Source organism: Oratosquilla oratoria, chromosome 2, assembly GCF_046742065.1.
Source record: "Oratosquilla oratoria isolate Oo_2021 chromosome 2, ASM4674206v1, whole genome shotgun sequence".
Lineage (NCBI taxonomy): Eukaryota > Metazoa > Arthropoda > Malacostraca > Stomatopoda > Squillidae > Oratosquilla > Oratosquilla oratoria.
The window spans coordinates 12,202,809-12,228,921 of record NC_134778.1 but is presented as its reverse complement, the minus strand read 5'-3'; the positions used below and the strand labels follow the sequence as shown (position 1 = coordinate 12,228,921).

General features: G+C 39.1%; 1 protein-coding gene across 1 annotated transcript in view; it reads left to right on the top strand.

Annotated features, from left to right (window-relative positions):
- LOC143036921 (uncharacterized) overlaps positions 1-25,784 on the top strand; it is a 43,433-nt gene extending 17,649 nt beyond the window's left edge. Inside the window, exons 2-4 of the mRNA XM_076204920.1 lie at positions 11,495-11,618; positions 12,967-13,052; positions 20,964-25,784. Coding sequence (XP_076061035.1) covers positions 11,495-11,618; positions 12,967-13,052; positions 20,964-21,179 — 426 coding nt within the window. The 3' untranslated portion in view covers positions 21,180-25,784. The remainder of the gene's footprint in view (positions 1-11,494; positions 11,619-12,966; positions 13,053-20,963) is intronic.
- Positions 25,785-26,113: the final 329 nt, after the last annotated feature.

Below are 26,113 nucleotides of genomic sequence, written 5' to 3'. Positions count from 1 at the left end.
TTTGCGTGTACGTGCGAGATGAACAGATTACCCTTTGTACCGTTAATTTTTAAGGAGTTGGCATCTTCATCTTTGTATCCCATTCCTTAAAATTCGTGTAGATGTACCATATGAACCAATGGAAGCTGGGGAAATTTTGATGTGAAAACAAAATAAATGATTCATCGTTGTTTAACTTTGAGTTAAGTCTTCCAAAAAGGATCGTTCAGCCCGATCGCGGCCGATGGGAGGAAAGAGTGAAACAAAATTAAATAGCCTTGTGGCAGTCAGTATAAAAGGAAAAGGAACGGCTGGCAAGGGGCTAGAACAGTGGTTAATCTTTTTTCATCCTATGACCCCCCGAGACTCTTCAGGTATTACCGTAACCCCTATAGTATATCTTGAAACGTCAAACCTTGTGAAAAAGCAAGATAAAACACTGGTTCTGGTTGATATGTTTACTGTAGCAGGCCATCACATTTGTGACCAGTGTTGCACTCGCCAGACTGAGAAGTCCAAATGTCTAATTCAAATATATGAAAATATATTATTCACTCGAATCCTTTGTGACCCCAAACGAACCCCCCCCCCCCGAGGGGCTCTTGACCCCTGGGTTGTGAACCGCTTGACTAGAAAGACTTAACTTCGCTAGGGGATGAGAGGGGTGAGAGGTCACATACAGATGAAGGAAATACCTTGGCGGTATCCAGAAAAAAAAAACATGCTGGAGGGACATTCTTTCACTTCGATTTACGTCTTGTAATTTAAATCTTGCCTTACCAGGCGATGTTATTAATCTAGATCAAGGGTTTTAGAAACAAATGCAAAATAAAGGCTAAACCCCCTCGTAAACTATGATGATGCTCCATGAGACGACGTTAAAGGATGTCACCAAGCATGCATTGCATATCCTATTGTGATCATAAATTGTTTATTGTGGGGAAGGCGATTTATTAAGTTTATGTTACGGTTGTCGCCAGTATTTGGTTCCATGCGGCCGAGAGAAATACTGTTAACCTATTCCTGCGGTCGGTTGTGTGTGTGCTATGGCCGCCGCCAGGCGAGTTCAGTCAGCCAAGGGGACCCCTTTTCGCCAACCGAGCCTCCTCCCAACTCGCAGTGTGATGGTGGTGTAGGGCGCTGTGGCAGCATGTAGGTGTAAAGGGTGTGGCGCCATGGCTTGGGTGCTCGACGCTCTGGTTCGGTTCTAACAGGATAGGCGGGGTGGGGATGGGGACTGGGCGGGAAGGGGGTGGGGTGGGCTGTGAGGTGTAGTAGGGGCCAACAGGAGCTATATATAGAAACCGTCCTCACTCTGGAGTCCCCCTACCCATTTCTGTGCTTCCTTCTCGCTAAGAAATGACCGTTACGTCTTGTAACCTTGATCGTGCGTCGTAAGATACCATCAACCCTTCTATTGTTTAAACAGAGTTAATAAGGAGAGATGGTCTGCATTAGAATTTAAGATTCAGACATCCATTCATTCATACGCACGCATATGTACGTACTTACCTGCGATGTATACATTACATAGTGTGCGTACAGTACGTGCGCATGCTACACGGCTCGACGGCGCAGTGGTCATTTGCAACCGCTTCTCCAGCGGTCCGAGTTCGAATCCCGCGTAGGATTGAAATAATTTCACCATCGCTCGCTGCGAATCGTTACTCCAATTCTCGTGGGCGGAGAGTTGGGTGTGAGTCTGTAATGTCATAGCATTGCCTCATAGATCGGTCATACATGAACTCTCAACTCTCATCCGTGAGGGTAATACTGTCAATCACGAATCTAACACGTGATCCAATACCGTGGTGAATCACACACACACAAACCAGCCTTTTCCATTTTATATTATGGGTGGCCAAGTCAAAATACACAACCACTTCATGCACATAAAACCAACTTAACGCTTACCACTTCGTGGACGAAGTCTCCGCTGTTCCTCGACACAAATTATGTACATGTGTGCGCCCGTTTATATTTACATTGTATGAATGGAGTGGTAAAAGAAGTGAAGTTCAGGACTGTCATGCGGGTGAAGTGCTGGATTTTTTTCTTCGCGGCTCTATCTAAAGGGATAATGTACATAAGAGCGTAAGAATGGAGACTGCAAGAGACCATAAGGCCTACACTAGGCAGTTCATGCCTACTACCACCTGTCATCCCCATCCATAAAGCTGTCTAAACGTTTCTTAAAACAATCGATAGTTTCAGCGCTCACTACATGGTTACCAAGACTATTCCATTAGTTGACCACCCTATTAGTAAACCAAGTTTTGCCTTTTTCCTTCATAAATCTAAATTTGTCCAGTATAAATCCATTACTGCGAGTCCTGCCCTGTTGTCTTATATGGTGATCTAGCTTGCGTCACCCTTGTTAAAGCCTTTGATTCACTTAAACATTTCTATTAGATCACCCTGCGTCTTTCCAGAGAGTATAAGTTAAGGTGCCTAAGCCTCTCTTCGTAAGGTAAATTTTTGAGCCCATGTATCATTTTGTCATTCTCCTCTCTACTGATTGTGGTGAATTCAAGGAATTGATGTCCATTCTATAAGACAGACCAAAATTGTACGGCATAGTCAACTAGCAACTTTAATTCTAAACGCAGAAAATAATGTAAGAAGTGTAGCACAAAGTTACGAGTGATCATTTGTTCCCTTTGATTGGAAATATGTTTCCTAGGAATGCATAATGCAGCGTGACTTAGGTCCATAGTGACGTCACTTTAGGCCGTATAGTATTGATTGCATAAAAACTGCAGTCGATATTCGTTATAGAGAGTATTCAAAAGGGGAAGTAAAAGGAGAGTAAATAATGTAATTTTTTACGTATAATATAGATTTATAGGGACAGTGGAGAGAAACTGCAGAAATTGCCGAAAAAATAAGAAAATCGGAGAGACGTGAAATGAAAATGAAGGCGAAAGTGATGAAGGTGCTAAAAATGGGAAAAGCTCTAGAAATCGGTACGGTGGGAGGGGGTTTCGAGGGGGTTGTCTAGAAATAATGAAAGTTGAAATTGTACCTTTATAGAATTATGGAAACAAGAAAAGTTACAAAGAACAGGAGGATAGAAACATGCAAGAACAAAAGTGGGCATGGCTGGTTTTCGTGGACATGTCGCTACCGTTGCAGATATGTGGACTTCGAAAGAAAGTAATGGTAGTAGAGAAATTTTATTTATATGTTCATTTGTTTATTTTTTAATGTTTTCTATTGTTTTTATATATGCATGTACGAATGCAAAGAAAATAACGTGACGAAAATGTGTATATGTTGAGAGGATGGACAGCGCGTTGGTGAGGTCGTATGAACCTATAAAGAAAATGGAGTAGGATAGCTTGGTACGAAAAGAGTATGAAGCAAGTGTGGAAGATAACAGAAAGCGAAGAGGACCATCACCAGGATGTAAAACGATCGTGAGAATCTGAAGAGAAAGATGACTGAAGAGGAAGCGGATATGCTTACGTGAGATAGGAGCGAGTGGAGAAGATGCATGGAAGACAGTGAGGGAGGAGGATGAAAGGGAAGCGAGAGGGTGTTAAATGGGAGTGTTATAGGGAGGATGAGTGTGGGAGTGGAACTGAAGTCGCAAAAGAAATGTGGGAAGGGTACGAAGCGTGGGAAGCTTAATTTTTCTCGCTGTTTTAGTTTAGCTCGTTTAAGAAGGGTGGGGGGAAATTAGGCCTACTTACCGCTTATAATTTGAATTTGGGGCCTAAAGGATGAGGTTGTGATCTCTGGAGAGATCCGTCGTAATATACATATATATATATATATATATATATATATATATATATATATATATAAATATAATTTATATATGTATATATATATATATATATATATATATATATATATATATATATATATATAGAGAGAGAGAGAGAGAGAGAGAGAGAGAGTTCCGATCCGGGATTTATTTATTTATTTATTTATATATATATATTTTTTTTATCCGGGAGGCTGTTCGTATGTACAGTAGTGTTTAACTGTCACAATTTACTGTGTACGTAACTTGAAAGTGTATCTAGGAACACTCCTACGATACAAACACGTTTGGAAGTCGATACTGTACAGTACAATGGAATACAAGACGTAATAACACACACATACACATGCAAGATACGTCAGATTAATCTGACCTTGTTGGATCATGGTGGAGGTAGTAATGTTATAAATAACGTGCATATATGCGCGCACGAATACAAAGAAAAACATTAGGATGGGCCACAACGCGTTGCTGCCATAAACCTTGAATATAAACGTTAAATTGGCATCAGCTACGTTCATGTCTTCGAAAATAAGTAAATTCGAATTACACACACACAAACAAACAAACAAACACTTGACTTCTCTGTGTTATGTAATCACGAATCCTTGTAGAGCGAGAGACAGAAGTCCCCTTGCTGCATTGAAAGGGTAGTGCATGCAACTCGTATATTTATTTTGTCTATTCATTTATTCATTTTATCATTTATCCATTTATTTTTGGCAACATTAATGCAACAAACGAAATCTCGACGTATTCGCAAGGTGATCTTAATTAACACAACCTGTGTAATCTTGAAGGTGTTTTGACATAGAATGAGAGGAGACAGAAATCTGAACTCCCTCTTGCATAAAAAATACAAGTTTTAACTCCATAGTAACAGATGATACATGTGGTATTATTTTTCTCCCGCTGTCGCCAGGATATTGGATTCTCTTCTGCGGCATTCGCTCAGTAGTAATATGGTTGTGCCTGCCGCCATAAACGCCTTCCTTACAGATTGCTTTTATTCTGACTTCCGTTGCTGCTTATTATTATTATTATTATCATTATTATTATTACTATTATTGTTATTATTATTATTATTATTATTATTATTATTATTATTATTATTATTATTATTTTTATTATTATTATTATCATCATCATCATCATTTATTATCATCATTTATTATTATCATCATTTATTATTATTATCATTATTATCATTATTATTATTATTATTATTATTATTGTTATTATTATTATTATTATTATTATTATTATTATTATTATTATTATTATTATTATTATTATTATTATTATTATTATTATTATTATTATTATTATTATTATTATTATTATTATTATTATTATTATTATTATCGTCATCATTAGGCGAATCAAATAGAGAAGAAAAAATAAAAGATGCAGATAAAGAGATGAATACGGAAGAGGCGGCTGTAAGGGGAAGATGGCCAGAATATTTTAGGGAGCTCCAAAATGTGGAGGATAGGGAGTGGTGGTAGCATGGGAGGTGCTAAGAATATGACGGTGATGGATGAGGAAAATGGAGGAGAAATAAGAAAAGATGAGGTGCAAGTAGTTATTAAAATGATAAGAGCAGGCAAGGCGCCTAGGTTAGATGGGTGTCATAAGGAGTGTCTGAAGGAAGGAGGTACAGTAATAGTGGACTGGCTAGTGAGGTTGTTTAATTGTCTAAGGAAGGGTAGAATACCGGAGGACTGAAGGAGTGCGTGTATAGTTCCGCTTTACAAAGGGAAAGGGAACCAATGTGAGTGTAGTAGTTTCAAGAGGATCAGTTTGTTGAGCGCTGTTTTGAAGGCTTGTGGGAGTCTTTTAATTGAGAGGATAAGGAGAGGAACAGAGGGAGTAATTGGTGAGGAACAGTGTGGGTTTAGGAAAGGCAGGGGTTGCGTGGATCAGCTTTTTGTGGCAAGACAGACATGTGAGAAAGCTTGAGCAAAAGTTAAGGTTGTTTTTTGTGCCTTGTGAATCTGGAAAAGGCTTATGACGGAGGAGAGGAAGGCACTGTGGGAGGTTTGCTGATATACGAGATCGGAGGAAAACTGTTAAGGGCAATCAATGTTTTTTTACGAGAATAGTAGAGCCTGTGTTAGGATTAGAAATGGAAAGAGTGAGTGGTTTGAGGTAAAGGTAGGACTGCGTCAGGGATGTGTCGTGTTGCCATGGCTGTTCAATGTGTACATGGTGCATGAGGTGAATACAAGGGTAATGGGCAGGGGATTGGAGATGGTTAAAGAAAATGGAGAAAAGTGGAAGGTAAGCCAGTTCTTTGCTGGCGATACTGCGCTTATGGCAGGGTCAGAGGAGGGATTAAGGCAGTTAGTGACTGAGTTTGGGAACGTATGGGATAGGAGAAATTTCAAGGTAAATGTGGGTAAAATGTTATTAGATGTACAAGGGGAGAGGATGGGAGCAATTTGGAAGTCTTAAAGGAGAATGGCTAGAGGAATTGGATAACTTTAGGTACTTGGGGTCGCATGTGGCAAGAAAGGGAGTAGTGGAGGTAATCTGTAGATTGAGAGAAACAAGTAAGTGCATTGAGGGATAAAAAAATGTAATGAGAAATAGACCTTTGGGAATGAATGCAAAGATGAATTTGTATGAAGGGGTAATTGTGCCGACAACACTGTATGGGGCAGAGACATGGAATTTAATAGAGGCAGAGAGAAAAGTTGAAATGTGTTTGAGATGAAGTGTCTGAGAAGTATGGTAGGGGTTACATGGTTGGATGAAGTAAGAAACGAAGGGATGATGAGGAGAACGGGGATGGAAAAGGAGATGGGAGATAGGGTTAATAAAAGATTTTTGGGATGGTTTGGACACATGGAAAGAACGAGTGAAGAAAGATTAGTAAAAGAGGTGTGGAAGGTAGAGGTGGGTGGAGTGAACTTGAGGGAGCGGCCGAGGATGAGATGGATAGGCTGAAAGGGGCGTTGAGTAAGAGGGGAATGTCTGTCGAGTAAGGAAGTGAAAGACAAGAGATAGGAGTGAGTGGAGTATGGTTGTGTATTGATGATACTGTGATGCAAGGAGGGGGAAGTTAGGGAGTGGTTATGTGTAAATAATATTTTGCATGAGGGGGCGGAGAGGGAGGGTCGCTGATTAAATGAAGCGGCCTTGCTTTTGATATGCTGTGTCTTACTGCATTGTTTCTGACCCAGGGCAATTGGCGGGATACAGGGACGACCCGTCATCCATGAAAAGTTAAGATGAAAGGTAGGAAAGGATGGTGGATGTGAATGGAATGGATGGGGATAACTTTGGCTACCTCCCTTGTAAGTGGGAAAAATTCCTTGGTATATGGAGAGAGAGATTATTACTTTGGTTCCTGTTGGTATATGGATGGAGGGATTATTATTTTGGTTCCTGTAGGTATATAGATGGAGGGATTATTATTTTGGTTCCTGTCTTCCTTCCCCTTAATTTTCGTGCCACCCCACACCCCCATCCTACTTCCTATGACAGTCATAATGTTGTTGATGCATCAGGATGTACATTCAGTGTAAATCATGAAACATAGCATTGTACGTTAGATGGTTTTTATAGGGAGGGGAAACTATTTTTATATTTCATTCACTTTAAGCAAAACTTGCTAAGATTTTACCCTTTAACGAAAGCGAATACGATATTTTTGTCTGACATAAAATTGATGCCACATTGTAAAGTACTTCATTGTGATTGATGTGTTGAAAACCAGTTCGAAAAGAGGAGTAACGATAATGGAAAATCTAACGATCGTAAATTTTTAGTGAATATAGGCTCCAGTCCCAAGATACCTTGATGCATTCAATTACCCATACTTCCACACAACTGATAGAACAAAACCCCAGACTGCTCTAGGGAATGGGTGCAAAGAAAATATTATATACAAGAGCCAAGATCAAAACAAAAGCAAGACGGATTATATCGGAAAGAAAACAAAATATGAGGAAGTGCAAAAGTCGTATTACTCGACTTCTGTAGCCAAACTATCTTTGAACTGTGATTCGAGGCAGCCAAGCTGACATCGTGATGGCCTTACGATGTCGTATTTTTAGTTTTCTTCCAAAAGTGGAATGACGTGTTCTTATTGGTAAGAACCATCATACAAAAGAGACTACAATAGAGAAACTTCATGCCCAAGTTGAACTAGCTTCAGTGTTTTTTTTTTCAGAAAATCAGTGTAGAGAACAGGGACGTTTTCTCCATAGTGTATCTTACAGATAAAAAAGAAACTTGCTGCAGTCGCCCAACAACCACAACTGCATAGACAAGATGTCTGTCATTCGTCACTACAGCACCTGTGGGAGAAGAATTCGTCTTTAGTCACCGCCATTGCAGGATATATATATATATATACATATATATATATATATATATATATATATATATATATATATATATATATATATATATACAGTATATATATACAGTATATATATATATATATAATATATATATATATGATATATGTATATAATTTTTTTTTTTTTTTTTTTTTTTTTTTTTTTTTTTAACGTTTGGTGAATAGCATGGAGACTGCTGTAGTTGTGAAAATTGGCAGTGGAACTATTAGGCGCGAGGCCCACTCGCTTAGGTGATGATGTCATTGTACATTGGCCCATGATGTTGGCAAAGGATGCAGCTACATCTTGCAACCCTTGGCTCCCGTGTGGGGTGACACGGATATGAATGAAACGGCCTTTCGCCAGACGGAATTAGAAAAAAAAAAAAAAATGGCTACAACCCCCTTTCTCACAATGGGAGTACAACAGAAATGAATTAAATAGCCTAGCTGTTGCCATGGAAGTGGTTAATGGAACAATTATAACAAGCATCAATAAGAAAACAATTTAAAAATTGTCTTGCTCATGCAGCGTTCTCATGAACATTTTCATGTTTATATGTATATATATATATATATGTATATATATATATATAAATAGATAAAGATTTATATATATAAATAATATATATATATATATATATAATATTGAGTCGCTCAGAAATCTTAGTCTCACAACAGTATCACATAAGATAATGGGGCACAATGATACACATTACTGTAGCATGAGCAAACAAGAGATGTCGGGCATCTGGAGCTATTATAGAATTTCCCCCAGCGCGCGCCTGTGGATCGCTGGGGGTCCGGGGTGTTTCACTGTCGTTCTGCGCTGTCACTCAGGCACACGCCGTCACTGAAGTCATGGTAACGCTTTTTTTTTATTACCGTACCTACCATTAATACTCCCAAACCACTGAGTTATAGAAAAATGTTCCCATAACCTTAGTGACGGCGCGGAGCGACGGTGGAGCGTTTTGGACCTTTGTCGATGAGTGTAATTCACCATGGTCTTGGATCAGGTGTTGGACTCGTGATCGACATCTATTTCCCTCCCGGAAGAGAGCTCAGAGGTCATATATGACCGATCTATGGGTAATGCTGTGACCTTACATGCACACACACACCCAACTCCCTGCCCACAAAAGTTGGAGTAACAACCCACAGCGCAGTGATACCGAAATTATTTCTGCCCTGGGCAGGATTTTAACCCGGATCACCATAGTGGCAGCCAGGAACTCTACCAACTGCGCCACGAGTTGTGTATATATGTGTGTGTATTTACCTAGTTGTATTATATGGAAAGGGGAACTATGTTTGTGGTGACCCATCTTTATATCTTCCAACATCTAGTTAGTCCTTAACTTCTTGTATGGTGTTTGCACAGACTATTGTTCATCCAAATTGTTCCAGACATCCACCACTCTTGTGTAGATTTTTTTTTTTTTTTAGGTCTTTTCTATAACTGTCCTTTCTGAGTTTCTTTTCATGTCCCCTTGTTTTTCTTCTTGTGTGTGTGGGGTGGGGATTCTACAATTGATCAGGGCATCTTACCACATATACTAAAAAATGATTAGTTCATTTTGGAAATTGAATAATGAAATTCAGGTGTTAAGTACCATATATGGCGTATGAAGAAATTGAGTCGAGTCGTACAGGTGGTTATGGAGGGAGGGCGATACAAGGGATAGAAATAAGTTAAAAATAGATCAGCTTTCCTTTATGAGGGATACTAGCCTCTGGTCTTGAAAATAAAAGCCTGGGCCAAACAGGTGTTTTGAGTTAGAACATTATTGGCCACATGAGTTATAGTGTTGACATTCTCAGTCAGGGAATTTTTGGGGGTGAAGTTATGAACATGTTAGAAATTTTGGGGACTGGTGCCTTTAATTCTTTGAATATGTATTTGACTCTATTCAGGCCCCTGCCAGGCTATTTTAAGACATTTACTTTTATTCTAACTGCTGCCATACTGATTAAAAACCTTCTTTGCAGCAAAAGGGTCAAATCCATTGTGATTTACACCCATTGCAAATTTGAACTTATTTTCACGCAAGCTGCCACAAGCGTGAATTACTGTTGCAGTTGATTTTATGTGTGATTCTGGCTTTAGTCATGTGTTTATTTCATCCTATAATGTACCATATGTTCCAACTTTATGTTAATGAGTGTATTTTGAGTACTGACATGTGGACTTTTAGTCCATCTTTTGTAGGCCACTGTGGACTTATAGTCCATCTTTTGTAGGCCATTCTCCTATTTTCTTTTTGGGTTTTTCTGTGTTTATTTATGTCTATTATACATTTTTACTCAATTGCATTATGGGTGGTGGATAGTTAATTAATTAATACATAGCAGTATTCTATTAGAATCTAGGGGAATTTTTACCTGCCAAAATTCATTATAACTGAAAAATCACAAGTCAAATGATTGTAAGTAGAGGAATGGCTGTAATTTAACAGTAGGCAAGAAATGGGTGGACCCTGATGGACGTTATGCATTGTCAAAGCCACTGAACAAATACAATAGTACAGCAGATTACATTCACCATTTTGAAGTACCCGGTACCCCATCATTTTCACTGTAAATATAATACTATATATATTTTTTATTTATTTATTATTTTTTTTTTACTTTTAGATAATGTTCACATTGTAAAAACCATTGTGTGGTTCATATCTTCTACTAGATTCAAGGGTGCCAGTATTTGACAGGTAGAAAATATATTCATAAATTTTGATTGAGACTGCTGCCAATTTCAAATGATCTAACAAGTGGGAACAGCATGGAGTGAGGTCATCATATGCTTAGGATCCCTGATACTGAAGGGGTCATGTGTAGCTGAATAAAGTAGATTGATACCAGTTGTATTAGAAGTGCTAATAAGTATGGAACAGTTTAATTAAGGAGACTGAGTGTGTATTCTCATATTCTAGCTGCACCCAGATTCCTTCAGTTGATGGAAACATACTTAATAGAGAAAAAGTTTAGTATGTCTTGAGCAATCTCAGTTATCTCTTCTGCCACATTTTACTACAACTTAAGTATTTGATCTAGCTGCTGTCTGATGATTTTATTCAGCTGAGGGAAATTCCTCTCTAGAAAAAAAAAGCATTACTCAAAAAAGTTCACTTTATTTCTGTAGGATTACATAGAATGTCATAGAAGTGGTAAAAGAGAAATTTAAGTAGAGTAGCTGGAAGAAGAGGTAATAGAAGTTAAAAGTGATCAGCAGTCTATGTGGAAATTAGACTCCAACGATAAAAGAATAATGTCTGACTCTGGTCCATAGGGGTAGATGTCCTCTAAATTGATTGACTTATCACTATTTCTTATTATTGATTATGAACATAGTAAATTGAATGTACTTGTAACATTGTCTATTTGTTTTTCAGTTGATTGGCATCGTTGAAGCTGTGGTTGCAATCTACTGTTTGCTTAATGTAGAGGAAGCTAAGAAGAGGGTGAAATTTGATAATACTGTCACATTTGGCATTATTGATGAGAACTCTGATGTTGGTATGTATGATTTATAACACTAATACTATCTAAAATAATCAAGTCTGAATTGTTAGCTGTGGTTGGTTTCTTTTGGGCTGTGAGTCTCCTACAAGAAAGTATTGGAGTAAGGGATTGTTTACTTAAAATATGGTACTACTTACTCTATCATGCTTCTAAGAAACACGCTATAGTCAGAGTATATGGTCAGCATCTCCCACTAGACAAAAAACCTAAAATGCTTGTGCTCACATTTTATACATATGTCCCTCATTCCACACATTCAAGACCTCACAGTGAAGGCAAATAGGAAGCCGAATATACTTATATTACTGTAGTAACAGGCACAAGATTTGGACAGTAGAAAGAAACATTTTATTATTGTATATGGTATAAACAACTCATAAGACCTACACTTGACTATACATACACAACATAATATTCATTAGTTAAGAAAAGAAAGACATACAAACAAAATAAAGTAAATCATCAAGAATAATGAATGGCTGCAGTGATGCAATCCCAACAGAACATCTACACACAAAAAACAAAATCCTTCCCATAGAGCAGCACATGAGAGTGATAGACACATATTTCTATGCAGTCCAATTAATCCATTGCCCCAGGTCTCTTGCAGGAAACCCATATATTTTAGGTAAGCTATGTTCACTGGGCAGGCCCATAAGTTACTCAGGAAAAAGATATTTTGTTGTTTTTTAGAGATTGTTAGTGTGGGGCATTGGGGGTTCATTTTTCTGTGTGTGGTCTATGCAAAAGCCCTTGAATACAGTCACTCCTCACATCACATCACACAAACACAGCCCACAAAACATAAAAACAACTCCAGCAGTATTGTACTGAAGCATCTACAAATTTATCCCAGTATCCCAGAACATGTCAGTACAAAAAAACATACACTTACATAACAAATATTCGTTACTAGACTACCAAATTCTATACTTGACTAACCAAGAAATCAACCCAACAGAGAAATTACTTCTAAGTACAAATAACACTGATACACCTGTTTTCATATGACCACCTCAGATTAAAATTGTAATAACACAGAATCAGCCTAGCAACAGACACTACTTTAGATGCAACTGCTATAGAGAAGACAATGAGCACTTTGTATTACACTATCCAACAATCTCTTTCAAGACAAGGCAAAAGTTCTTCACTGAAAGACTTATGGGCCACAGGTCTCCTGCAAGAGCTATCAGGGCAACAGATTGACTGAGTGATATTATTAATATACTTGTTGTGTGTGTGTTTATAAGTATATACACACATATAATTTGTTTTGCACAGTAGTTTTATGTGAACTAATTCCTATGTACACATATTAAATTGCTTTCTTTTTTTTCAGCTGCCTTCATCTTCTTCTCCATATTACTCTTGGTTGCTGTCATATACATCATTGTCTGCTTAGTACTCATTCATGGCGTCAGAAATGTAAGTTTTACTCTTTAGAATGAAAATATTTAAGAAATTTTAGTATTACTGTAAAATATATGTACACTGTTGATTTTCCAGCTTCTAATGGTCCAGCACCTTTTTTTGATCCACATATAATTACAGGTGACCATTTTAATTTTTTGCAAACTGCCATATAAGGCTACGGAGTTGCCACATGCAGTGCTGTGTATTGTACGCTATCATTTGAACATTTAAAGATAAATGGTTGCAGTAGCTCCAGTGATTTTAGGAAATTCTTTGCATATTTTGCTTACTCCTATCCCTTGAAACATGAAAGGCATTCACAAGGAGCTAGATGAAAGGGAAATAAATGGGTAAGGGATGGGAGTGGAATTATGTGGGGGTGGGTGCATGCCATTGCTATCTCCTTTATAAGGGGTAAGAAGCCCATGGTATATATAGAGATAAATAGATATATACCTAGTTATGACTTCCAAGGACAGTATCATTGGTAGTGTAAAGTGTATATACAAATCAGTATTGAAGGAAAAATTAGAATTGTTGAGAAAATTTAATCATGCTCTTTTAATGCAAAAGTTGTCAGACACATGAATATTAGTTCATCAGTAATGTATGATATAACCAAAACAATAGGAGAAAATATTGCCATAACTGATCCTCTGGATGTGATTGGTCCTATTTGGATCAAAGGTCATTCAAGAACTTTGGAAGAGTAGATTAAATGTGATGAAACAATGCCTTTAATTATGGTAAATGACACAAAGAAGATACTAAAGTCTTTTAGAGAATGTAGCCTACTAATGTTGTGAATGATACTGACAAATTTCACCTATTTTGTGATGTCTCCAATTGTGTATATGAAATAGTGGCATATTTAAAAATCCCACAAGAATGTAACTTGTTGCTTTTTAAAGTTAGATTGCTCCCCCTCCCACCTTAAAAAATTAACTAAACTTAAGACTTAAATTGATAGCTTTTGCTTGAGGAAATAGACTAGCCACCTTACTTATGAATAATCCTATCCTTCCTCTGAAATTCTGAACTCTTTGGAGTACCAGTGGGGTTGCACAACATTAGATAAAGTGGCATTGGAATGAGGATGTGCTCATAGCAAATTGGGTTGAAGATATCTGGAGCAATAAATTTCCAATGAAGTATGTACCCTCAAGTGACACCTTTGGGATTAATTTGAACCAGTTGCTCACCAACAGTTTATGGTGCTGTGGGCCAGAATGGTTGGTTACTACCAAATGCACTTCAGAAAACCCTTTTTTCCTGCCTCCTCCTTCACCAGTAGATGTGCAAGTTAATGAGATCATAGAGGAGCCACAAACTCATCTGGTTCCAGCCTTCTGTTCCATGTCTGTTCCACCTTCACTTGAATGTTAGGCATAGAAAAAAGTAGTTTACCTCTGCTGCTGCTGTTGTTGTTGTTGTTGTTGTCATTCCCTAGACTGTCTGTCCGAGCAGTCCCGTCTCCCCAAGGAATGCCATAGCCGAAACTGGGTTTTCCCACAAATCCTTTATAGAGTGTATGTTGTGTTGTTTGCGTGCATGATTGAGTATAATGCAGTCTTCCATTATGTGTTGTATGGTATGGGGTGAAGTGTTACATCCTGGGCAGCTGTTCACAACGCGGTCATCCAGCCTCTTCTGGTAGCTTAGAAGTGCTGGGTGGTGACCGCACCGCAGTCTGGCCAAGTGGACTCTGTCCTTTCGTGGGAGAGAGGATTCAGAAGGGTGGATATCAGGGGGGAGCTGCAGCGTCTACGTCGTGGGACCACCCCCCAACCCCAAGAGTTGGGGGCCAAACGGCAGCAACCACCCCTTGCCAGACCCCCTCTGCTGTTGTTGTTGTTGTTGTTGTCATTCCCTAGACTGTCTGGCCGAGCTGTCCTGTCTTCCTGAGGAATGCCATGGCTGGAATGGGATTTTCCTACAAATCCCTTATAGAGTATATATTGTATTGTTGGTGTGCTTGATTGTATAGAGTGCAGTCTTCCATGTGTTGTATAGTATGAGGTGAAATATTACATCAAGGACATATTTGTGATGTAATCATTCAGCTCTTCTGGTAACTCAGAAAGGCTGGATGGTGGCTGCACTACAGCCTGGCCAGGTGTACTGTCATCTTAGGGGAGAGAGGATTCAGAGGGGTATCAGGGGTTCAGGTGTTTGGTAATGTGTTGTCTTTCAGTTTGTTGATAGAGCAGTAAGCAATATGATTATGGATATACTTCTGGAGGTGGGTGTCTGGTGGTTGAGGAAAAAGAGAAGAGAGTATTTATGTGTAATATAGGTATTTGAGTGCTGTTTTGATGTTTCTTGGCATGTATGGGTGTTCTTCCATGTAGTGTAGTATGTGGGCTGTGTTTTTGGAGGCGGCAAGTACTTGTATGCCTGTCATGTCAAGGTGGTCCTTGATTTTGGGGACTTGTTTCATGGTATCTAAAAATGGTCTGTAGTTTTTGTATTTGTGCAGCCTGTAATTTTCTTTAGGGCTTTGTTCCGTATTGTCTGTAAGATGTTGTGGTGTGTTTTAGTGAGATATGGGCCCCATGTGGGGCTCTCATAATTCATTGCTGAGCATATATATTGTTTGTATACTGTAGTGGTAGTTTCTTTGTTTTGTTTGAATGTTGTACCTGCAAGAGTGTATAGAGTCTTGGTGTGTATTTTGTCTTTATATTTGTGATATGTTTTTTCCCTCTTTAGAAAGGTTTCCTGTAGCCAGAAGAATCAAGAGTAAATAGTTTGATCCTTTGAGAGTAGCCCATCACTGGGAACAAGAATTTCACTACTCCTTGTTGATTAACATCCTAGAATCCATGGCTAAAGCCCTTTTAGAAGTAATTAATAAGCAACTAATATGGCAAAGCAGCTTTGACTGTTTATTAACGATTTTTTAGTCCAATTTGGATAGCATCAGGGCCAAAGCAACTCTGACCCCCAAATACAGAACTCCTTGTTGCTACTTTCTAAGAGCACCTTAATAATAATTATTGTTAGAACCATTCACACTTTGTGCTGCCATACAAGAGTGAACATGACTAGTGCTTCTGAGAGAGTGGTATAGGCTCCCCAAGGCCAACCAAATGATTAAAAGACTACTGTACAGCTGCTATCATGTCATAAAGATGATGAAGATAGTTGATGCTACATTATGCCACCCCCTTTTATCCAACCCCTTCTTATGGGAGGATAGGATGAAGAAAATCACCTTTGCTACTGTTTGGATTGACATGACTTGCACCTATCAAGTGTTTGATTTTGAGGAAAAAATTTCCTCAAAAAACTACATATGAAATTTACTTTCAGTTGTTGTCCTCCTTTAGGTAAACAGAATTCATCTTGGCCCTGAGACAGTATAGAACAAGACATTCATAACTGAAAATTCTCTCTGACAGAGGCATGATCTTTCAAGGCTGCAACAACTTTTTAAAAAGTGTACAAGAACAATGTGAAATCAGAGCATACTTGAAAAGTCACTGGATGCAGTAGACATTTAATACTCCTTGTTAGAAATGGACACCGTTAACAAAAATGTTAACTTCATTAATTGTTACTCCATTAATTTAAGAAGAATGTAATGGAAGGTACTGTTAATCTATCATGCCACTGGCAGTAACTGTGATGCTGAAAGACTACCCACTGGTTTACTGTCATGTTTTCTTGGGAGAGCTCAACAAAGAGCATCTACTTGAATCTAAGGAAGCCTAAACCTAGCTTTCCTGTGAAAAGAACCTGCTCTTATCCTCTCCTCAAACTGTATGAACTTGGCGGTATGCTTTCTTAATTGACTTGGGTAGGCACACCTTGCAGCAGAAAATCAACTTCATCTCTTCCTTGAAAAAGTAGTATTCCAATTGTTTTTTTTAAATAAGACACATTTTACAAAGCTTGGTAACATGCAAAAATGGGTGAAATTGGGATATTACTGGAATTAGACAACATACATACATATACCAAGGCTTTTTCCCCCTTACAAGGGAGGTAGCCAAAAAGGAAAAGGCATATAATCATTCCCACCCATTCCATCCCTGAATACACTCCACACCCCTCCACCCTCCCTCTTATCGTAGCACCTCCTGGATGACGGGTCATCCCTGCACCTTGTCCACTGCCCTGGGTCAGATGCAGTGTCGCAAGACACAGCACATCCACAGCAAGGCCGCTTCATTAAATCGGCGACCCCCCCTCTCCATCCCCCCATACATAAAAGGAGAAGACAGGGAGAAATCCCTCCGGGCTGCGTCAAATTTTGCTCACACATACTACCTCACCCCCCAACCCCTCTGCCCATTCCACCTCAAAATAATAATAAAATGAATAAATAAACAAATAGATAAAAACCATATTGATGGTAAACCTTCATTTTCTGGTTTGAGTTTTATGTGTATAAAAATCTACAATGAATATTGGTTGGAATTATTGTTTGTAAATAGTGATCATTGCCCAACTCTGACCTTAACGGATAGAATCAGACAGACTAATTGCAATTCTTTGTTTTGAATTTAGATATGTGCCACTTGAGTAACAACATAAATCAGATAAGAAACTGGTCCCTGTTAAAAAAAAAGCAGGGTACAAACTCGGTATCAATAGGACTGAAAACAAAATTATTTAGGCAGAAAAATGAAATCATTACAGAGTGATAGATCCCAAGGCTAGAAATGGCTAAGGACTTTTTATTTTTTCTTTTGCTCCGAAATTTTTGGACAAGAAAAGGGAGCATATATGTGGACAAATGCAGACTGCAATAAAACAAGCATGCAGTTGGGTAAAACTCCCACCACCCCCTATTAGCATAGCTACTGTATATCAGATCTACTTTTGTATATGTACTGTTGGCGAGCATATGTCAGCAAAAACATACATACATACATATACCAAGGCTTTTTCCCCCTTACAAGGGAGGTAGCCAAAAAGGAAAAGGCATAAAATCATTCCCACCCATTCCATCCCTGAATACACTCCACACCCCTCCACCCTCCCTCTTATCGTAGCACCTCCTGGATTACGGGTCATCCCTGCACCTTGTCCACTGCCCTGGGTCAGAAGCAGTGTCGCAAGACACAGCACATCCACAGCAAGGCTGCTTCATTAAATCGGCGACCCCCCCTCTCCGTCCCTCCATACATAAAAGGAGAAGATGGGGAGAAATCCCTTCGGGCTGTGTCAAATTTTGCTCACAAAATTTGCTCTTAAGAAGAGTTGTGTATATCAACAGCTAAGTAAATTTGCAGATGGCATTCACCTCCCCCTATATATTGTTTGTTATCCATGTTTGGACATGTTTGGGGAATGAAGCGGCCTTGCTGTGGATGCACTGTGTCTTGCAACACTGCTTCTGACCCAGGGCAGTGGACAGGGTGCAGGGATGACCCGTCATCTAGGAGGTGCTAAGATGGGAGGGAGGGTGGAGGGGTGTGGAGTGTTTTCAGGGATGGAATGGGTGGGAATGATTTTATGCCTTTTCCTTTTTGGCTACCTCCCTAGTAAGGGGGAAAAAGCCTTGGTATATGTATGTATCCATGTTTGGGTGTCTTTTTTTGGGGGGAGGGGGCAAGAGATAGGGATGACCCTTCATCCATGAAAGGCTGAGATGAGAGGGAAATAAGGTTAGTGTATGGGAGTGGAATGGGTGGGAGTAGGTATGTGCCTTTGACTTGACTACCTCCCTTATAAGGGGGAAAGAATCTCTTGGTATATAGATAGATAAATAGCCTGTGCAAAGATGGGAGGGACAATGGAGTTTTGATGGCTGTGGTTTGGGTGGAAGGTGTGTGTATGGCTTTGACTGAGCTATACCCCTATATAGGGGAGACAAAGCCTTTTGGTATATGTGTATGCATTTGTACCTGTTTCATTTACATTCATAATTTATACCATTTATTTGATTTCATCTTTACATTTAATATATTTTAAAAATTCTGTCAATCTGTAATTATTTAGAGATACATAAGGTGTATAATTAGTGAGTCAGAGGTACATACATACTTACATATACCAAGGCTTTTTCCTCCTTACTAGGGAGGTAGCCAAAAAGGAAAAGGCATAAAATCATTCCCACCCATTCCATCCCTGAAAACACTCCACACCCCTCCACCCTCCCTCCCATCTTAGCACCTCCTAGATGACAGGTCATCCCTGCACCTTGTCCACTGCCCTGGGTCGAAGCAGTGTCGCAAGACACAGCACATTCACAGCAAGGCCGCTTCATTAAATTGGCGACCCCCCCTCTCCGTCCCCCCATATAAAGGAGAAGACGGGGAGAAATCCCTTCGGGCTGGGTCAAAAGTTTGCTCACGCACACTACCTCACCCCCCCATTCCACCTCGCATCACAACATCTTCCATATACAACCATTCTCCATTCACCCCTGTCTTCTGTCCTCTCCCGTCCTTCCTCAACAGACATTCCCCTCTTCCCCAAAGCCCCCTTCACCCCATCCATCCATTTCATCCTAGGATGTCCCCTCATGTTCACTCCCTCCACATCTGCCTTCCATACCTCCTTTACTAGTCTTTCTTCACTCATTCTTTCCATGTGTCCAAACCATCCTAATACTCTTTCATCAACCCTATCTCCCAACTCCCTTTCCACCCCTGTTCTCCTCCTCACCTCCTCATTTCTCACTCTATCTAGCCTAGTAACCCCCATCATACTTCTCAGACACCTCATCTCAAACACATTCAAGCTCCTTCTCTCTTCCTCTCTTATGTTCCATGTTTCTGCTCCATACAGTGCTGTTGGCACAATTACTCCTTCATACAGTCTCCTCTTAGCATCCATTCCCAAATTTCTATTCCTCATTACACTTTTTAATCCACCAAGGCATTTACTCACTTCTCTCAATCTACATTCTACCTCCACCTTTACTCCACCTTTTCCTGCCACATTTGCACCCAAGTATCTAAAACTATCCACTTCCTCCAGTTGCTCTCCCTTAATGCTCACTTCCAGATTACTGCCACTTTCACCCCTTGTACATCTCATCACCTTACTTTTACCCACATTTATCTTCAGATTTCTTCTATCACACACTCTCCCAAACTCTGTCACCAACTTCCTCAATCCCTCCTCCGATCCTGCCACAAGCTCAGTGTCGTCGGCAAACAACAGCTGGCTCACCTTCCACTTTTCTCCATTTTCTTTAACCATCTCCAATCCCTGACCCACTACCCTTGTATTTACCTCTCGCACTACCCCATCCATGTATAAGTTGAACAGCCAGGGTGACATAACGCATCCTTGACGAAGACCCACCTTTACCTCAAACCACTCACTCTCTCCATTTCTAATCCTGACACAAGCTCTACTACTCTCATAAAAACTCTTGACAGCTCCCAGAAGCTTTCCTCCTATCCCGTATATCTGCATAACCTCCCACAGTGCCTTTCTGTCTACCCTGTCGTAAGCCTTTTCCAAATCCATAAAGGCCCAAAAAACATCCTTTCCCTTTCCTATAGCTTTCTCACATATCTGTCTTACCACAAAAATCTGATCTACACAACCTCTACGTGTCCTAAATCCACACTGTTCCTCACCAATTACTCTCTCTGTTCCTCTCCTAATCCTCTCAATCAAGATCCTCCCATAAGCCTTCCCAACTACACTTAACAAACTAGGTATATTACTAATTATTATGTGACCACTTAGTTTGACAGAATTGATAATCTAGTACTGCTCTGGAACAAAGGGTGCCAGAAAATTTATGGTAAAGTTTACAATAAGAAAATTTAAGGTAAAGGATAGAGTAAGAAAATTTTAAATATAGTGTAGGTATGAATTTATTCTTAGTGTACATGTTCTATAGCCATTTCATGCATAAGTATTGAAAAGAGAAAGGACTTTAACTCATTGCATTGCTAGTTAGGCCTTTATATTGGTAAAATTTTAAAAGACAATTATCTTTATTTTCAGAAACGCCGTTTCCTCATGCTGCCTTGGATATTCTTTACATTCCTGAACATGGTTATGGCCTTCTCAGGAGGCATTCTTACACTCATCAATTCTCATGGCCATACCGGACCCATTATTGTTGGTGTTATAGTACTCTTCATTTCTGGTACATGGATATATTTCACCTGTGTTGTCTTTTCATTCTTCCAAGCTCTTCAGGATGGTGATTATTGGTGAAACTAGTATATATTTGAAGTCTTTTAATACATGTAATCGTATTGCTCTGCAACTCTATTTCATTTAAGATATAATGATTTTGTATTTTGCACATTCTGATGGCTTTAATTAATAAATGTGTTGCAGAATACATGTCTCTGTTATTGCTATACTAATCCATGTATTTTTGAAATTAATTATGAATAATGGGAGGGGGGTGGATGGGAGTGGAGTATGCAGGGATGGAATGGGTGGGAATGGATTTTATGCCTTTGTTTTTTGGCTACCTCCCTTGTAAGGGGGAAAAAACCTTTGGTATATGTATGTATGTATGTAATTATGAATAACAGAAACCAACAAACCTGTAATAAGAAAGCCAAAAAATAAATATTAGAAACACCACAACACTATGGTTTCTCACATCTTGAATCAATATTGTTCTTAGTATATTCTTCAGATATTGTACAGGATTCCAGTCCCATATGAGATATTGAAGGCATAAGTTTTATGCAGTAAATACATTAGGGGCTTAGGTTACTGGCAGCAAAATAGTATAGTGACACCCTTGTGGACCAGAGTCGTGCATTATTTTTTTATGGTTGGAGACTCATCTGTACCCAAAAAAGAATGCTGACCACCTTTAACTCCTGTTATCTTTTATGATATAATCCTTGAATCTCTTCTTTACCACTGCTATGACTCAATCCCTTTGGTATGATATTGTCCCCCAAGAATAGGAGTACTGGTTATTATGGATGAAATACAAAACCAGTTCTTGATTCCAATAGAAAAGCAAATCAGAAGGTATTTTGCCAATACTGAAACATATTGCAAGTTGTTTATCTAGCTGAATCTTATAACTTCTAATAGTATTACATACAGTAGTATCTTTTTGAAATCTATTGTATTCATTGTCAATGTCATTAGTAGTTTCTCCATATCATTTAACACTGACATTTTAAGTCCATTGTTTCTTGTTCCACTTGTGTTAAGTGTGAAAATATTTTAACTGTTATGAAGACTTTTAAGATCTTGAATACTTGTATCCAGCCCCCTACCCCCAAATCTTCTTTTCGAAAGAAAACATTCAGATAATTTAGGGGATTCTCATTTGATAAATTTCTGGTATTTGGTATAATATCAATTGTTTGGTGCACATTTTCTGATCGTCACCGTCTTTGATAAAGTTTATTGGACCATATGGAAACAACATTATTCTAGGGCCCAATGATGGCATATGTGTGGGTCCTAGATATCAGAGAAAACAATTTCCAATTTCATATTTGTTTATCTTCAAAGCTCATCAACACCCTCATCTGCATGCTAGAGGTTCAGCCCGGAGTGGCTGGCCTTTGGTCTCTTGAGAAGGCTCAAAATCTCTTAAACTATTTTGCCACCATTTTTCCACACAAAAGCCCTCCTGAAGCAGTAGGTAGCAGTCCTATGTTGAATGCAAGAGGCCTCTGGTTGATCCTTGGGAGGTGCTAGGCAGTTGCAGTAGTTCAAGTCGCAGTTTTATGGCCTCCCAATCCCTTTCTTCAACAGTGGACATTAGAGGGCAGTATAACAAATTCTAATGTTTAGTGCCTAATCAGTATGATAAAGTTAAATCCACCAATTTCAGACTGCATCCACAACCATAACCATTCTGACATGTTCAACAGTTCTCGTGCATATAACAGAATCCATAGAACATTACCAAGTCAGATAAAGCCACTATGGTGAGATACAGAAACTATTGTTTCCCCAGGGGATAAGTGGTCCTGGAGTGGACCATCAAGGCTGAACACTTGCAACATAAGAGCTGACAACCACCAAATGTTCCCCTCCCCTTACTAACTAGTAATAGTAGAGAAACATCTACATACAACAAAGACAACAGTCCATTATTTCTTCTCAGAGAGATCCATAAGAGGTTCCTGAGGATTGTTGTTAGCTACTAAGGAGTTACAGGTTTCCAGTCTATGAAACTTTGAGTCAACAAATGATTGAAAACATATTCCAAATGTGAATGGATTTATGATGTATATAGTTCATTAATAACAATATAAAATAAAATAAAAAATAAGCAGTTATTCCTGAGAATTTACTTGCTTTTTTGAGATAGTAATACCATTCTTAGAATGTAACAAATAATTACATCAAGATTTTTTTTAAATCTCTCCTATTTTGTTTCCAAATAAATTATATTTGTACTTTGTTATGTGACTGCATTGAACAATATTTCTATATGCATTTAGTGTAGTGAAATTTTGTCACTCATTGACCATTCAGTTCATTTGAGTGATCATTTATTTTTCTGCACAATTTTGTATAATCAGTGAATTTGGGGTAAATTCCATGCACTGATTAAAGTTTTATATATATATTACAAACAAAATTAGCCTAAGAATGAAGTCCTGAGGAACTACATCTGTAATGTCTCTTCATGTACTGTTAAGGATGGATTTACTAGTTACTAAACCAGCTTGATATATTTTGTTTAATGCCAAATGGATACAGACTTGGTATTCTCTTTAAATAGTATCAAAAGCTGTCTAGATTGTGGGATATGTCAGATCCATACAGTTTTTATTAAAATTTGAGGTGACTATGTCATGAAATATCATTAAGCTGTGTAAAAGTGTGTATATTTAAAGCCATGTTGACTGTCATTTATAAGTTGCTTTCAAAGTGATGTTCAGTAGTGTTTTTTATGATTGTCTACATCAGTTCTCATTTAGTCATGGTTATATATTATGGAAATGTAGTTTTCTGGTTTATGCATTTGACCGTTTTTGAACATACATATGCCAAAAGTCCCTTTCCCCGTTATAAGGGCATGGTCTAGCCAATGCATACACCCAGCTTTTACCCATCCCACACTTACCCTACATCCATCTGTTGTCCTATCTATCTTAGCTCCTCATGAATGAAGGGTCATCCCAGTCTCCCCACCCATTACTTGGGTCAAAAGTACAGGGTGTGTACGGTAATTGTTTCGTTTTTTAGGGTCACACAAAAAAAGTCACAATTTAGTTGAAAATGCATTTATTGCAAAAAAAAAAGAAAACAGACTGTATCAGCACACTTCTGGTGTCCTGTTTCTTGGTGAATTCGCCCATAGTATCAATGATGTCCTCAACATGCCCTTGAAACCTGGCACAGGCCTTCTACATGATCTCCTTGGAGAGATTGGTGAAGACGACTTTGATCTGACTGATCAGATCATCCTTACTCTAGCATGGGGTGTGGTTAGTATCTTGTTCTACTGTGCCCCATACAAAATAGTCCATAGGGTTGAGGTCAGGTGAGTTTGGGGGCCACGCATCAGGGTCAGTGAAGTCAAAGAAATTGTTGGAGAGCCATTTCTGAGATTTTCTAGAGGTGTGACATTGTGGTGAGTCCTGTTGCCACACGTAGTGTCTACCAGCAGCTACTTCCTCAATCCATGGCTTCAGATGGGTCTGTAGGACGTCAGTGTACACTGCGGTGCTCATCCTGAGCCCCTGAGGAAAGAACAGGGGCATGACTTGGCCCTCACTGCAGACTATTCTGAATACCATGAAAGTTGCAGGAAACTAGGTGTTCATGACTTGGCATATTCTTGGGATAGACAGCCAACCACCTGTTGTTCTGAGGGTTGTGAGTCTGGTCCTGGCAGAAGTTCTTTTCATCTGAAAAGAACCAGAGCATGTCATTCTCCAGAGGATGCTTCAGTTTGTTGAGCATCTTCTAGCTTTTCTTGAAGCATCCTCTGCATCTTTGCTGAGAGGAGTTGACCCTTACACATCTTGTATGACTTGTATCTGATATCTTCATGCAAACACTTCCTTATGGTGGTCTCAGACACTTGCAGCTCTCTGGCAATGGACCTCATGGACCAGCTGGGGTCTTCATCAACCATGGCTTGCAATTGAGTGACAAATTTGGCATCCCTGATGGTGTCCAATTGTTGAGAACGATGTTTCCTCTTGGCAACACCTTCATAATCATAGAAGAAATCAACTCCCTCCTGACGGTCCTGACAAACTGTTCAGTCACTTTTAGGAGTTCTGAGATCTTGCTGCTGCTGTGTCAGGTGGAGATTAACATAAGTACCACATGCTTTTTCCATAGATGAGGAAATGTAAAGCTTTCCATGGATACAAGGTGTTGCTGGAACAAAGTCTCATCATATACTGATTAGTTGCTTTTGTTTTGAGTGGTGTGGTTACCTGCATCTTTCCACACTGTGTCCCTGAAACAATGAAACAATTACCATATGCACCTTGATTCAGTTAGACACAACACTTCCATAGCTTCAGGTGTTAGGCCTTGATGTGGAGGTGCTGCATTGCTTCTGACCAAAGCAGTAGGTGGGGGACAGGGATGATCCTTCATCCACAAGGAACTGAAATAGAAGAGCCATCAAACAGGTATTGGATGGGTGAAGGGTGGGTGTATGCTTTGGCTAGGCCACCTTACAAGGGAGAAAGGTCTTTTTGGTATGTATATGTTTGTGCATATGAGTCATATTATCATTTGTGCTCCCCAAGCATAAATTTGGTATTAATAGCTATACTGTATGTATATATATTTTTAACCATAATTTGTAAAGGAATGCTAATTTCTTCCTTCAAAATTCTCAGGTGCCAACCAGTAAGATCGGGTGTTTTATTAACCTTATGTGTATCACTGCTAACTGGCATGTCCCCGATGTCAAACAAGGAAATTCCTCATAGATGTGGGGTACCGTCATAATGATGTCATGGACCATTGGGCACCCTATAGACATAGGGATTCACTGAACATAATAAGGTGACACCTGAGAAATATCTCACCAGAAACCAGTTGGCAGGGAGGTGAGATTATTGCCAGAATCCCTTGATAGCAGACATAAATAGTACAACCAAAACAAAACTGGGCATTCCTGTTGGATCATCATCTCCTAAAGGTCCAACAGCATTGCCTCGTGTGTTTACAGGCAGTTGTAT